General features: G+C 37.8%; 1 protein-coding gene and 1 non-coding gene across 2 annotated transcripts; one reads left to right on the forward strand and one right to left on the reverse strand.

The window, feature by feature from the left end:
- Window positions 1-5,793: 5,793 nt before the first annotated feature.
- Window positions 5,794-5,916, reverse strand: LOC118974123 (small nucleolar RNA SNORA42/SNORA80 family). The gene has a single exon (XR_005063721.1). It is a non-coding gene; the product is annotated as a small nucleolar RNA SNORA42/SNORA80 family (small nucleolar RNA).
- A 778-nt stretch (window positions 5,917-6,694) lies between these two features.
- On the forward strand, window positions 6,695-7,472 carry LOC108406513 (coiled-coil domain-containing protein 172-like). Its single transcript, XM_037027176.2, is given in 2 exon segments — window positions 6,695-6,727; window positions 6,729-7,472. Coding segments are annotated over 2 exon segments (777 nt in total).
- Window positions 7,473-15,060: the final 7,588 nt, after the last annotated feature.

The raw sequence follows: 15,060 nt of genomic DNA on the forward strand, positions 1-15,060 counted from the left end.
TGCAGAACATAGAAAAGTATTTTCAAATCATCAAAAATATTTTAAAATATATAAAAAATTAAAATGGAAAAACAGTAGACCCAAAATAATACTCCAATCTCACTTTCAACAAAACACTGAATAAAGTAGCAGCAATTTAAATTCAAGTAAATTTAAATGATTTTCCACATTCTTCTAGGATATCTTACTTCGGTATGCAAGGTATTTTGCTATTAGAATATCTTGAAAGATAAAATGTCATGCAAATAGCTCTAATATGAAAATGAAATATGAATATGAAATATGAAAACTTACATGAAAATCTCATGAGATGTTAAAAAGCATCTAATAACTTTCAACATACATTTTTGAGGGACCCACATGTTAGAAAACTAGGGAAAAATATGTAATTCTTCAACATGATTTCTAAAAAACATCTGTTTTAATGGTCACACATTAGATGCCTGTCTGTCAAAATCAGGAACAAGAAAATTATGCACATCATCACCATTACTAAGGAAAGCTTTTCTAGAATTTATGACTATTCAGTAAGGCACGACACAAGAACAGAAGCATAAGCACCTTTGCTTTGTGCCATTCACTATGTCTGTAATTAAATAATGACTTACATTGTCACTTGTTATCTCCCCTGCTAAATAGAAGCTCCATAAAACCAGGAACTAGATGTGTGTTAGTTATGGGGACATCCCCAGTGCCCAGAAAAATACCTTTCACAAGAAAATATTAAATAGGTATATTTTGGATGAATGAAGGAGGATTTCAGAGTGTAGCTGGGGAAGGAAGTCAGCAAATCTCCTTCTCAAAGAATAAGTGTGAATTTCAACAAAAATGACAATAACAACTATTCCCATGCTCTGGAAATCTACCAAAGGCATACCATCCTTTGAGAAGAATTTCTGTTTGAAAAGCTACAGAATTGTTAAGGCTAGTGGAAGCCTATAGTGTCCTTTACTGGCACTTCTCCCATCCCCACAAGCTTGGCTGACATGTGGATATTATGACAGAGTATGACACGCCAAAACAACTAGCAGTTTTGCTGCTGTGGTCACTCTGGCACACGTGATGTGGAAAGATGGGCTATGCCCAGGCAGGAGTGCCAGTGGGTGTGACAGCCTTGGCCAATGACTCCACTAGCCTGAGGTTGTGCTGGGGTCAAGTATAGTATTTGAGATTGCACACATCCACAGGAGGGCCAGCCTCCACACGCTCCTGGCCAACATCGAGGCTGCACATGTGCAGAAGAGATGCAAAAGAGCCCAGAGGAAAGAAAAATTAGGAGAATTTGAAGCAGCTTGAGCTCTTCCCCACACAGAGATCCATCAAGAGAGAAGAGAAACCTTATAGACTGAACACATCAGAGTGCAATCATTGTTTTGTCCAACTGCTGCTGACCACTAAGCTACACAGAAAGACAGGTGAGCCCTAGTAGGTCAAGTGCAAAAGTAAGGAAGAACAACACAACAATAATAAAGGAGTGGAGACATTCCCAGCCATCAGGGAGACTAATGCTACAGTTAGCCGAGGGAACTACTAAACAAAATAAGAAAAACAAATGTCAGGAGAGAAAATCATAACCCAGAGTAGTTATAATTTATTATATAGTGTCAGTGTTAAAATGCAATGTATTATAGAATACATAGTCTTCAGTAAAAAATTATGAGATATACAAAGAAATAGGGAAGTGTAACCCATATTAGGAGGAAGGGAGGCAGCTAATAGAAACTGTCTCTGAGAGTCTAAGTTGCACTCTCTGCCCTCTTACTTCCCTCAGGCTAACCTGTGCAAATCCAGGCTTTCTTGCTAACTGGCTGCAGGACATTTGTAGGGGTGGGAGGTGGGGGGCTGAAGGAGAAGAGAGGTTTCCCATTGTCCTCTGCCATGGCTGCATCTCTGGCTGTATCTCCTACGAGTTCTAGTCCCAGCTAATAATACCATCTTTTTTCTTTGTCCCTTTAGCCCTGGAGATGGTGGTAGTTGCCTGCTTATCTCTGGGTGTCCCTACTGTCCCATTAACCCTTTAGCTCTTTTAATACTCTGTAGCAATTTTCCAATGTTAAATTCCCTCTCACTATGTCCACCAGTCACTTATGGATGGACATTGTGTTGTTTCCAGTCTTTTGATACTTAAAAAAATGTGGTAAAAAATAGCCTTGTGCATTTATTTATTTTGCAAGGATATATTTGGGATAGATTCTTAGAATTGAAATTATTGATTTAAAGGGTAAATGTATATGTCTAAACATTCAGAAGAAATGTTTTAAGCTAAAGTGTCTTCTCCAAACCTTAACTTCTTTTTTGAAAAATCAGTTAAAGGAGTTTCAAAACATTCAGGACTTAGCTTTCTCTTTGGGGTAAAATATCTTCTGTTGAGGTGAAGTGAGAGAAGAGAGCAGCCTTTTCTTGAATCTTTTTTAGTAAGGGGAGTGAGGAGATGGCCTGACGCCATTTTTGAAAGAAGCAGCCCATGTAGGACATTTCAGAGTCCTGGCACTGGGTAAGGACAGCCATAGTGACACTTAGAATATGTTATATTACCTGGTCTGTAGCTTTAGCTGGTCAAGGTCACTGACCTTCACTCCAGATGGAGAAAGGAATACGGAGTGAATTCTTATCTAATGTCAGGAGTTTGGTAAAGTGAGCCAGAACCTCAGGGACTACAGTCTTCCCCACACAGTATTTGGGATTAAGCAGAGAAAGAACAAAACCAGGGGGAATGTTGGTCTCTGTGGGAAAGATGAGGAAGAGATATTCAAGGCCTCTCCTGCCCATCCTCCTCTTTACTCCACTCTGAGGATGGGTCCTGAACAAAGGTTTAATCCAGAGACCATTGGGATCATAATGTTAGTGAGAGTTTTCAAAGCAATTAAAAGATCTCAGGCATGCTAGTCAACTCTATGGAAGTATCTGCTTATTTCAGATCTCATACTCTACACTGTTAACTATTTTGTCACAGGATAGAAATCTGTTTATCTTCTTTTAGCACTTAAGGTACCATTCTAGAAGCTTCTCTGCCTTGGCAGCTTGCCAGTGTCTTCAAATGGATTTTTTTGTGTGTATTTTACCTGGCATTTCTTGTTTTCTGGGCAAGAGCACTTGTTTACAGCAAGGTATTCCATCATAGCTGCAAGCCGAAGCTTCCAGTCTTAATTATTGGAAATTTATATACTTTGATATCTCATACTATGGATTCCCTGTACCAGGATTCATTTTGTAAATTTATAAGCTCTTACTGTGTATTTACCCACATGAACTTTAGAATGTCAGTATCAGGTACCACCAGCCATGTTACCAATTTCACCAAATGTATCCTTTTATTTGTAATCAACTATTATGATATTGAGTATCCTGGAACATGACCTCTTTCCTTTAAATTATTATTTTTTTTCTTTTTTCCTTTATTTTAGTAGGTTCTGAATATTTCTGATTAAGTTTAATCCTGTTTTCTAATTGTTATTGTCAATGGGCTCTTTTTACAAAACTATGTTATATTTTCATAAAACTGCATTATTGAATATATACAAAATCTGTAATTGTTGTACATATCATTTTGAACTGACCTTCTTAGTAAATTTTTATTAACTTATTTTCTTGATTGTCTGTACAGTGGAAATTATAATTTTGTTGTGTCTTTTCAAAAAGTTACCCAACTTAATTTTTCTCCATGACTTGTTTTTGCTTCATCTTCCAGGAAACTGTTAAACAATACTGGTCACAGTAGATATACTCCAGTGCATTTCTTTAATGGGAATCTTCCAGTATTTCACAAGAGTGTGTTCATGTTTATCATCTTAAAAAAAACAAAACACTTGTCATCTTATCTGTAAAAGGAGCTCTGTCAGGAATTAATGTTAAGTTATATGGATGCCTATTCAACATCTGTTGAAAAAGTATTCTCTTTGTTGGTTTTTATGACCCACATTTATTTTTTCCCACCTTTATTGAGATATAATTGACATGTAATATGTGTAAGTTTAAGGTGTACGAAGTGATTTGATACTTGTGTATATTGCAAAATGATAACCACAACAGGGTTCATTAACACTGCTATCACCTCAGAACTCAAATAATTACTATATATATAAATATACATACACACAGACATATACCACATTTTCTCTAGCTATTCACCTGCTGATGGACACTTAGGTTTCTATACCCTGGCTGCTATAAATAATGCTGTCATGAACATGGAAGTGAAAACATCTCTTCAAGATCCTGATTTCATTTCCTTTGTGTATATATCTAGAATTGAGATTACTGAATCATGTGGTAGACATATTTTTAATTTTTTTAAGGAATCTTCATACTGTTTTCCATAGTGGCTGTACCAATTTACACTCCCACCAATAGTGCATAAGGATTCCCTTCTCTCCACATTCTTATCCACACTTGTTCTCTCTCATCTTTTTGATGATAGCTATTCTTATATGCCTGAGGTGATATCTCATTGTGGTTTTTATGTGCATTTTCCTAATGATTAATGATGTTGATCATCTTTTCATGTGTCTGTTGGGCATTTACATGTCTTCTTTGGAAAAACGTGTGTTCAGTTCCCCTGCTCATGTTATAATAGATTTTTTTTTTCTCTGAGCTGTATGAGTTCCTTATATATTTTGGATAATAATTCATTTTCAGATACATGGTTTATAAATATTTTCTCCTATTCCGTAGGTTGCCTTTTCATATTGTTAATTCTTCTTTCGCTGTACAGAAACTTTTAAATTTGAGATAGTCTAACCTGTTAATTTTTGCTTTTGTTGCTTATGCTTTTGGTGTCATATCCAAAAATTCTTCACCAAGATTAATGTCACAGGGCTTTTTCCCTGTGCATTCTTCTAGAAGTTTTAAGGCTTTAGGTCTTATGTTAAATCTTTAATCCATTTTGAGTCAAATTTGTGAGTGGTGTAAGACAGAGTTTCATTTTCTTATATGTGAATATTCAGAGAGAGAGAAAAAAATCTTTCTACAAAATGATCAAATGTCAGGCCACAAAGAGTATCTCAGTAAATCCCAAAAGGGCCAAATTCTCAGACCATATTGGAACAATTAACAACAAAACAAATGTACATTTATACAGATGTGTATGGTATATTACATTTACTGTCAGAAAAAGAAAACAAAATATTCCTCCAAAATTTTTTTAAAACCTTTCAAAGAAATTCCTATATAAAAGAGCAAATCAAAATAGGAATTACGAACTTAGAAGTGAGTAACAATGATGTGAGACTATTACAGGAAAATTTATGGGTGAGGCCAAAGAATATACATAGGAAGATTTATAGCTATAAATGCATTGTATCCAAGAAGAAGAAAGATTAAAAATAAAGCATTTAGTTCAGAAAGTTATGTAAGGAACCACAAAATAAAGTAAAATGAAGGAATCAATGAAGGTGAAAGCAAATATTAATTCAATCAAAAGAGCAAAAACAGAAAAGTTGATCAAGAAAAAGAAAGTTGGTTCTTTAAAACAACCAATAATATATTCAAACTTTTGGCAAATATGATAAACATGAAGGAAAAGAGAACAAAACTAACAATATTAGCAATAAGAGTCAGGATATGATTTAATATTCAAAAAATATTAGCAAATAAAACAAGTAACACTGTATACCAATTAACTCAATAAATATGGATGAAAACGATGCATTTACAGAATAATGATTCTCAAACCTGACTGTGCATCTGAATCTCCAGGAGGGCTTGTAAACATGTTTCCTGGGTACCACTCCCTGAGTTGCTGATCCAGTGGTGTGGGGGTGAGACATTGCATTTCTTCGGCCCCCCACTCCACCGCAATGTACAACCCCCTTTAGTGCTCACAGCCCACAGGTAAGGAGGCTAGGAAATGGTTTGAGGCTGCAATTTTCCTGGCATGCTCTGAGAGGCCCGCAGAGAGGGGCCCACCAGAGGCATTGCATTTCTAACAAGTTATTGGAGGTGCTGATGCTGCTGGTCTGGGGAAAATACTGTCAGAACCACTTTCTAGGAAAATATAAATCCCAAATTTGACAAGAATAAATTAAAAACCAGAACTCTAAATGTAAAAGCTGTAACTATAAAACTCTTAGAAGAAAACACAAGGGTAAATAATTGTGACATGCAAAATGTCAAATAAAAGATTGACAGGGCTAGAGTTTCCCATGAGGGTTTGAACTTAGGTCAATAATGAAGTGTTCTTTGACCTTGCGTTGTCTTCAGGCCTCCCTGGATGCTGCGTCAGCAAGGCTAGGAGGGAGCATGTTATAGATCCTGGGTTCCAGCCCTTTCTCACTCTTAATAGTAGAGACCCATCCACTTCAACTTAGCCAAGAGGAGAGACTGATTGTAAGCTGTATGTAATGAGACTGGAAAAATCTTTAAATTAAGTCAAGTGGTGAGGATAGGTTAGGACAGATACCTGAGGATTTAAGTTCACTATATAAGACTAGCTATTAGCAATAAGTTCCTATGTAAAATAGCACAGCTGTAGAGTTCTGGTGTTCATTACAAATTTCTGTGGATCGGACAAAGGAAGCCTGGAGAGGGGCTGAGGCCACTCTTGGACGAGGGCCGCGGCCTTCAGCCAGGGAATAAAAGCAAAGTTAGACACTGCTGTCACAGGCGGAACAAAGTGCGGGGGCGGAGAAGAGGGCTCCTCAGACTCGGTTATAAAACTTAAGAGCAAAAACGGGATCCTGCGGAGCCGGGCCCTAAGATGAGTCTAGAGTCCTTGTTTGAGCACATCATTTTTCTCGGAGCAGCAGGCCGAGGAGAGTCACCGCCTGATGCGGGAAATAAGGTCGGAAATAAATAGATGTCGTGAAAAAGCGAAGAAGGCGACAGAGGAGCTGAAGGAAGCGAAAATGACGTTGGAATCGAAGGTTCAGCAGTTTTCTGAAAAAGCCTTCCTCTTAGAGCTTTTGAGAACTCATGAAAATGCCTTAAAAAGATAGTGCAGTGAAGTTATAAACCAAAGGAATATGCTTCTCCAAACTTTTGATGCTACAAAGAAAAAAATGACAGAGGAAGAGGAAAAATTTATTAAGGAAATTACAGACTTCAATAATGAGTATGACATAACAAAGAAAAGAGAACTTTTGATGAAACAAAATGTCAAGATTGAAATATCTGACTTAGAAAACCAGGCAAACATTTTGAAAAAGGAAATGAAGTCAATGGAACATGAAAGTGGCCAGTTAAATGAACTTCAAAAAGAAAAGAGTGAATTAATAGAAGAATTATTTACTCTGCAGAAAAAACTTAAAGTTTTTGAAGATAAAAAGAATGAAGCCATTTGTACTATCAAATACCTAGAGGCAGAAAAAATCAAAATCAATGAAAAGCCTCAAAATGATGCTGAATGCTTAAGGCTTAAAAAAGAATTAGAACTTTATAAGGAAGATGACATGCTAAGTGTTTATGAAGCTCTCCAAACAGAAATAGAATTTTTGGAGTTGACATTGGTGCAGAAAGATCTTCAAGAAAACAAGTAACTTCTTAAGAATTGATCAGCTATCTGAGATTTGATCAAACCATTTTAAAATTAAAACTTTTTGTGCTCTTAGTGATGGATATTTGAATGATGCCCATTACAACAGATCCTTCTGGAAAATGTGAGGTCTAGAATGTTTAAATTGATATTTAGAATTGGTATATTAGCACTTAAGATAAATAATTTTTTGTGTAGTTACTTGCTGGAACTTTAAGGGTTCTTGTATGGTTTGATTTCATTTCTAAAGGAAGGAAAAAGGAGAAGTAGATATTTTGTTCTCAGGCTTCTTCTAGCCCTCTGACCCTTAAGCTGATCTGTACTTTATGATGTTCTTCATTCTTTGTTGCAGCTTACCATGGGTCCAATCAAACACATGTAGGAATAAATGATCAGATTATTGATCCAGTTTTGTCAGTGCCATGTACACCAACGAAGATGCTTGCTTTCGTTGTATTCCTTCTTTAGTCATAACATGTCTCTTGACAGAGGGTCTCTGAGGGCCTATCATCTACAAAAGCCAGTTTTCTCCACTTTTCTTTAGATGTTGTCAATAAAGTTAAGTCTAGGCACCTGCGGCCATTTTCTAGCAGTTGGTGCCTGCCAGTTTTTTTCCTAAGGCCAGTGTCAGTTAGAATGAAATAAGTCGTACAATTGGGAACTTACATAATCTCCTTACAGCCATCAGGATCCATTTTCGTGTTGGCCCGAAACATTACAACTGAAAACAGAGTACTTATGTTCAGATCAAAGTTGGTATTGCCATCAAATTTCCAACTCCACATATCTTTCTGCTCTTAGCAATCCTGACTAGGAAGAAAGGGGTATTTTCACTAGTTTCTAAAAAGTAAAAAAGTGAAACTAACCGGTCATCAAGGCCTTAAATTGTGGTAGGTAGTGGAAGGAAAACAAATCCTATTTGGAGATATATTTCAAAGTACTGAGCCCAAGTGTTAGAATCATGTTTTCTTTTGTGGTTGTAGTCGAATTAGCCTAATCAAATATGAGATGTTTGCCTATGTCTTATATCTACTGATGCTCAGGTAATCTAGTTTCAGAGCAAGTCCTATGTTGGCATAACTTTTTGTATATGTTGTTTTACACCCTTATTTTTTTTTAATTTGCAAAGTTCAAATTCTCCTTTGAGATGTATAGCAATTGCCATTTGTTTAAGTTAGTTGTATTTTCAGAAGTGATTTCTATTTTGATTGTTTAAATATTTAACAGTAAATTATTTTTGCTTAAGAAGAAAAAAATACAATTGTAATCTATTTTATGTGCAAGTATAGAGTGGGAAATGATTGGTTATTGGGATTAGTCAGGACTTCAGTTCTGTCTATTTTAATCCATTTACCCACATTTTAAGTCTCATGGATATCTATTACTAAATGTGCATCATATTATTAATATGCAGATTGAGTTTACACACAAAGCCCTTTTCACTTACCAGATATTTTTATTCATTACTGGTTTTGTAGCTAAAATATTATTGTGAACTAGAGATCTACCACTTACTTGCATAACTGCCACACAATGGCTTACATGAAGAATAAAAGTCTCACTGATAAAAAAAAAAAATTTCTGTGGATCCATGTGCCAGAGCTACCTGAAAAGTGGAAAAAAAATATGAACTCTGTGGCCACAACTTCCCAGGTCTCAAATCAACTACTCAGGTGTGTTTTTGCACAAACCAGGTCTGTGAGTTTACTGTGTAGGCCATTTCACTGCATCAGCCTTTTGTTCTAATCTGACATGATTCTTAGGAGGTGAGAATCCTGAGACCTTCATTTTTAGATAAAATATCTATTGAAGACTGGCTACTATTATTGGTCTTTTGAATTTCTCCTGGGTCTAGCTCTTCATTCATCTAATGAGCCCCTCTGGTCTTGCCAGGCAAGCCCTGTACCTGCTACCCGTGTCTGGCTCCTCAGGCATAGCTAAAGGTGCTTTTATTATTAGGGTGAGCAAATCATTTACCTTCCAAATTGGGGCACTTTTGAAAGTGAAAGGTGGCACTATTCATAATCAAGCTGAGCAAACCCTGATGTATGTTTATCCTAGGGTTTCTCACTAAATCCCTACCACCACAGGGCAATGCCCACCCCACACACCCCTGCCCTGTTCCTTGAATCTGTTGAATAGTGGCAAAATCTGTCTGAAACTTCTTCCTCCTTCATCCACTATAAAAGCTTTGGGCATTCTGGTATTTGATTGAAAGTTTGCAGCCTTATGTCTAATTCTATTCTTTTAAATCCTTTCTATTACACTATACTTCCCTCATATGCAAAAATATATAGAATCACAGATATTACTCCTCATATTCCCTTTCCCTTGCCCTTCCTCCTTCCTTCACCAGACAATCACCATCTTGAACTCACATTCCTGAATTTATCATATCTTTGCATGTTTCACACTTCACCACATAGGCATGAACCCATAATAATGTCTGGCATTGTTCTCCCTGTTTTAAAGCTGTATGTGTTATTCTGCATTTGCCTTTTTTCACTAACATTATGCTTTTAGAGATTTCTCCATACTGATCCATGTCACCCTAATTCAGTCATTTTAAACACTGTGTAAAAGTTCATTCTGATAGGCCACAGTTTAGTTATCTATCTTCCTATTCATGTACATTTCTGTTTATCCAAGTTTCTGCTGTTACCAACAACACAGCTATGACGATTCTTTTTTTGGAATGTGTATGAGAGGGCCTCTAGGGCATAAGTGACTGTAAAAATTGAGTTGGAATACAATTTTCTAGTTGATAGGAAGTTGTAGTATTTAAATTAAAGATGAACCATTTAGAGAGGTGTCCTGGTTTAGAGATCCAGAAGCAAGGATTCAGGAACCAGACACCTGGGTTCAAATCCTGACCCTACCATTTGCTGGCAGAGTGACTAATCGCTACATGTCTTGGTTCCCCAGTCACAGCATGGAGACGGAAGTAAGAGTACCAGGGGGTTACTGAGGCACGGATGTGTTAGCATGAGAGAGGTACTCAGAAACCAGCCTGGGGCACGGCAAGTACTAGAGAGGTGTTAACCAATGATACATTTTCTTTTCCTATTTCAGAGCCTGTACAGGTTTTGAGTTGGTTCTCAAGCACTTTTTTATAAATAAGCCCTTTTCAGAACTTACAACTTGAGAAGTCTATTGGACCTCAAGCACTGGGTCTATAGCTCTATAGCTCTTAATGGTTTCAACAAACTCTGCCCATCTTTAGGGAGCAGAGAGCTCCCTGCTGTGCTGGCAGGCTTTCCCCTGCAGCTGCTCTCTTGTCTGACATACTTTTATTCACCATCAGATAAGCAACCATCAGAGAGGCTTGAAATTGGGGTTAAACCCTGGAGAAAGGGGGGCTAAGAAAGCCACTGGGTTCATTTTTGTTCTAAACCTTGGTTTGAGAGCCCATGAAATGAGCTGAATTCAGCGGGAAACAGTGGGGGACCCCTTCTTCATAGTGGATGTGGTGTGGGAGTTGTGCAATTCAGAATCCTGGGTGCTAGTGGAGATGTTATTACGTGAAACAGTTATTTACAGGATATGTTCTATGTAAAATAATGCAACTGATCACCACCATGCATGAATGTAGAAATCTTCTACATCCCACTAGCTTGAACTTCTTAGGAGGGATACCCTGAAGTCTTTGCCAGCCATTCTATCCACAGACTGGACTAGGTGTCTGGACTAGGTGTTAATGTCTGTCTGAAATACAGGACAGAAGAGCCCGTTGCAAGGACTCCAGGAGCTTAAATGCTGTGTTGCCCTGTTTTGCCTTTTCTGTCCGTTATATTTAAGTAAAATTCAAGCACCAATAATCCAAATTGGCCTGATTTTATATCAAACCATTTTTTAAGTTCTTATTCACATTTTTCTTCCTGTAAATAAATCTGTTCCTGCATAGTGAATGCTCTTTGTAAGCAGGTGAGAGACCTCCCTCTACTGGGCATGCCCACAACTGCGGCCTGCACTTGAAATGAGGAATGCTGATTTTCATGTTACATGTTGAAAAAGAAAGCAATTTATGTCTTTGGTTGAAAAAAATAAAATAAAAAATAAAAAAAGACTTTGTAATACATGTGACCTTGACCTAGAATGAGTTGTCACCAGGTCTCTGCCTCTTCTCTGCTTTTGCCCAAAGCAGCTGAATGAGGGTTGCCGTGACCCATCCTGGTACCAACCAGAACAAACAACCAAAGATGGTGTCAGCTTTTTCTACCACAGTAATGTGAAAAACTGTTGTGGAGCCAGCAGGAAGGGCCCTTAACCTGTCCTGCAGAGGAGAAGTTTATTCTAAATGCAGTTTGATTGTAGGTTCAGGCTCCACACCAGGTCAGCACAGAGGTGCTATATTTTATGGCTTCCTAATGCAGGGCAATGTTTCCAATGCCTTGCCTGGGGAGAAATTCTGTAGTTTTTCTACATCCTGTTCTCATGACTTCTCTGTCCCCTGGAGCTCTTTTCATTCTTTATACTCCGGTGGCAGCTAGGCAGGTGGAACAGCATATTCTTGGGTTGAGATTAGGACGAGCAGGGTATATTGTAACACTTTTCCTTTAACCCAGAGTGTTTATAATAGAAGAAATGATGCAGGAGAGGTGATCTGGGTACAGGTTGAATAGGTCTTTTGTGCTGACTTTAGATTTTGTCCAGATGAAGGGTTACAATCTGAGAAGTTGACAGGGAACAGGTAGATCAGAAGGTGAGGGCAACTGCTGAGTGGGGACAGGAAAGAAGTTGACCTGTTCAAATGGGACAACCATGATTTTACCAGCCAATGATTGCCATGTGTTAATGATTTTTTCCAATTAAGATTTTGACAATTAACTAAAAAACTCGTCAGTTTAAGCCACCTTGTGACAAATTAGTAAAATAATGAAACAGACAAATGCTGAGGGCTTGGACTAGGGTTTGGTCAATGAAAACTAACCCATCTGTGCTGTTTTGTCCCTGGAGTCATTACTACACGGTTAGCTCTCTTTAAGACAAATTGTCAGAATGATGAGGGCTAGTTCCTAGCCCAGTAAAAAAAGCAATTCCACTTCTCCTCAGTATGCCTTGTCTAACTGATAGAAGTAGTCATGTTTATGATTGGACCAATTTTTTGTCTACCTGTGGACCAGTGACCATGCACACAGTAGGTGCTTCATTCACACTGAATAAATAATTAGCACAAGAGTGTTTCACTTCCTTTTGCAGAAAAATATAATCCCTTGGATTAGATGACATCCTGTGCCCTCCAATATTGATGACAGATAGCTTTATTATAGGGTTATAAAATAAAAATTTGTTGCTTCCAATTCCCAGCTGACTCAATTATATGCCAGAAGGGGGTGCTAAAACCTATACTTTTTATGTGAGAGAAGGGTAGATGGTGAGGAGAAATTTCAGGATATGTTGCCTTCGCAAGCCTTTGGGAATAGAATCTCAGTACTAGAGTACTTAGTACTAAGAGCAATAAAAGTAAGAAAGTCAAGCTTTCAAGAAAGGTGAGGGAGATTATTGTCCGGAAAAGGAGGTTCCACTGTTAGAGCAGGGCTACCTGTGGGGACATTTGTCTTCAATCACACATTGCACATGCCTTTATTAAGAAAGTACTTTCTGTCAGGCGCCGGGTGTACAGCAGTGAACAGACATCATCCTGGCCCCGAGGAGCGCATCACAGAACAGAGTGTCAAGTGAGAGGAAGGGAAGGTGCAGGGTGTTTGGGGAACACATATGACAGTGGGAGAAACGTCCCAGGGTGTTCTGTGTAAGCAAAGCCTATATTGAGAATTACAGGGTGGGTGGATATAATCCAGACGATACTTCAGTAGAGGGGGCAGGGGTGTGTGCCAAGAAGAAGGAAGAGTTTACTCAATGCCAGGAGGTGAGAGCAAACCTAGTATGTCCCTAGAAAGGAACAGTTTATTCCAACTGGATTTAGAGTGTGAAAGGGAAATGGTAATATCTGAGGCTGGAGACATAATTAGAAAATAGATCCTGCGGTGACTGGTAACTACGTTAAGGAGTTTGGACTTTATTATAAGAACAAAGGGAAACTGTAGAATTTTAATCAAGAAACTCATCAAGGGATTCACATTATCACACCTACATCTTAGAAAGGTCACTTTGTGTGAAGGAGAATGGTGGGAATGGAACAGTCCTGAAGCAGGGGATGGGTTAGGAGCTTGTTCCATGATCCAGGAGAGAGCGACAGCGGGCTGGAGCAGAAGAACGGCAGTAGGTTTAGAGAGAGCTACACAGATGTGAAGAGCTCTTAAGAGAGAAGTCCTCTCAAACACACACATGCCTTAGGAAATGGTCAGAGATGGTGGGCTAAGAAGACACCAGGGGTAAAGTCTCTGCTGTGCTGGGCCCACAGGGATGGGAGACGCAGGAGGGGAGCAGACTTTTGGTGGGGGCAGGGAGTGAATATGGTTTGGGATATTGAGTTTATTTTCTGCACATCCAAATGGGAGTATCCAGTAAGTAATCTGACAAACAGGCCTTCAATTAGGAAATTTGGAAGACATCAATGTTTTGATGTAACTGAAGCTAGAGGAACAGACGGACAAAGTATTTGAGCCCATGACCTCTCAACCAGTAGCCTTGAGGACCAGCAGGTGGACAAGAAATCAAAATGTTAATAAAAATAAAGGACAAAGGGTACATTTGTGGGTAAAAGATAAACCATTTTATGTCAACTTAAAACATGAATATATTTATATGACAATCTTTGATATAAAGTTATGGCTCTTAAAAAACAGGCCCAGGGATAAGAGTTCTACATGGTCTTTCTTGCTCAGTTCACACTTAGAATGTAACATCTGCAGTTTCCAGTTCCAGTTTCTGTAAAGTAGAATGAGAACCAAATGATATGAGCAAAAAAAAAAAAAATATTTATATACATTCCCCATACGTGTTCCCTTTCCCTCTTGGTTATTGATAGCTGTCTCTGTCAGCCTAGTTCTTTTTATCAGCAATTTGTCTTTATTGAATATTTCTTGAGTATTCAACTCTTTCTCTTTACAATCCCATTTTATCGGATTACAGAATATTTCATTATAATGCATATAAAAGAATGAGTAGAGCTAGAGGAAAACAAATACTCTTGGTAAGTGTACAGCTCAGTGAATTAGGCATCTTACAGTAACAAGGCAGATTAAGTATATGGGCCAGAGTGTATTTCAGAGACAATGAGGAATATTGGTTTACCTGCTCATTAGTTCAGACTGTTAAGAGAGCTTCTGCTATAATATGAATCTTATGAACATGAATATGCTGATATTTGTTTTTAAATCCTGAATTCTATTTTGCAAAATCAACCTATAAAATAAAACATACATACTTGAAACCAATATAATATTGTATATCAACTATACTTCAATGAAAAGAAAATTTTAATAATAAAGTAAAACGTTTCTCTCTCCATCTATCAGAATTGCGGCTCTTGTCTTTTGGCTCATTACAGGAGCAACAAGGCCTACACTAGCCTATCTTTCTTATTTTTTAAATGAAAAAATAGAATTTCATATTAAAACAGTGATCGTAACCTTATGTCAGGTCTTGGTGACCAAGAACAAACTTCATAGTCAACAGGACCTTTGCTT

Source organism: Manis javanica, chromosome 1, assembly GCF_040802235.1.
Source record: "Manis javanica isolate MJ-LG chromosome 1, MJ_LKY, whole genome shotgun sequence".
NCBI lineage: Eukaryota > Metazoa > Chordata > Mammalia > Pholidota > Manidae > Manis > Manis javanica.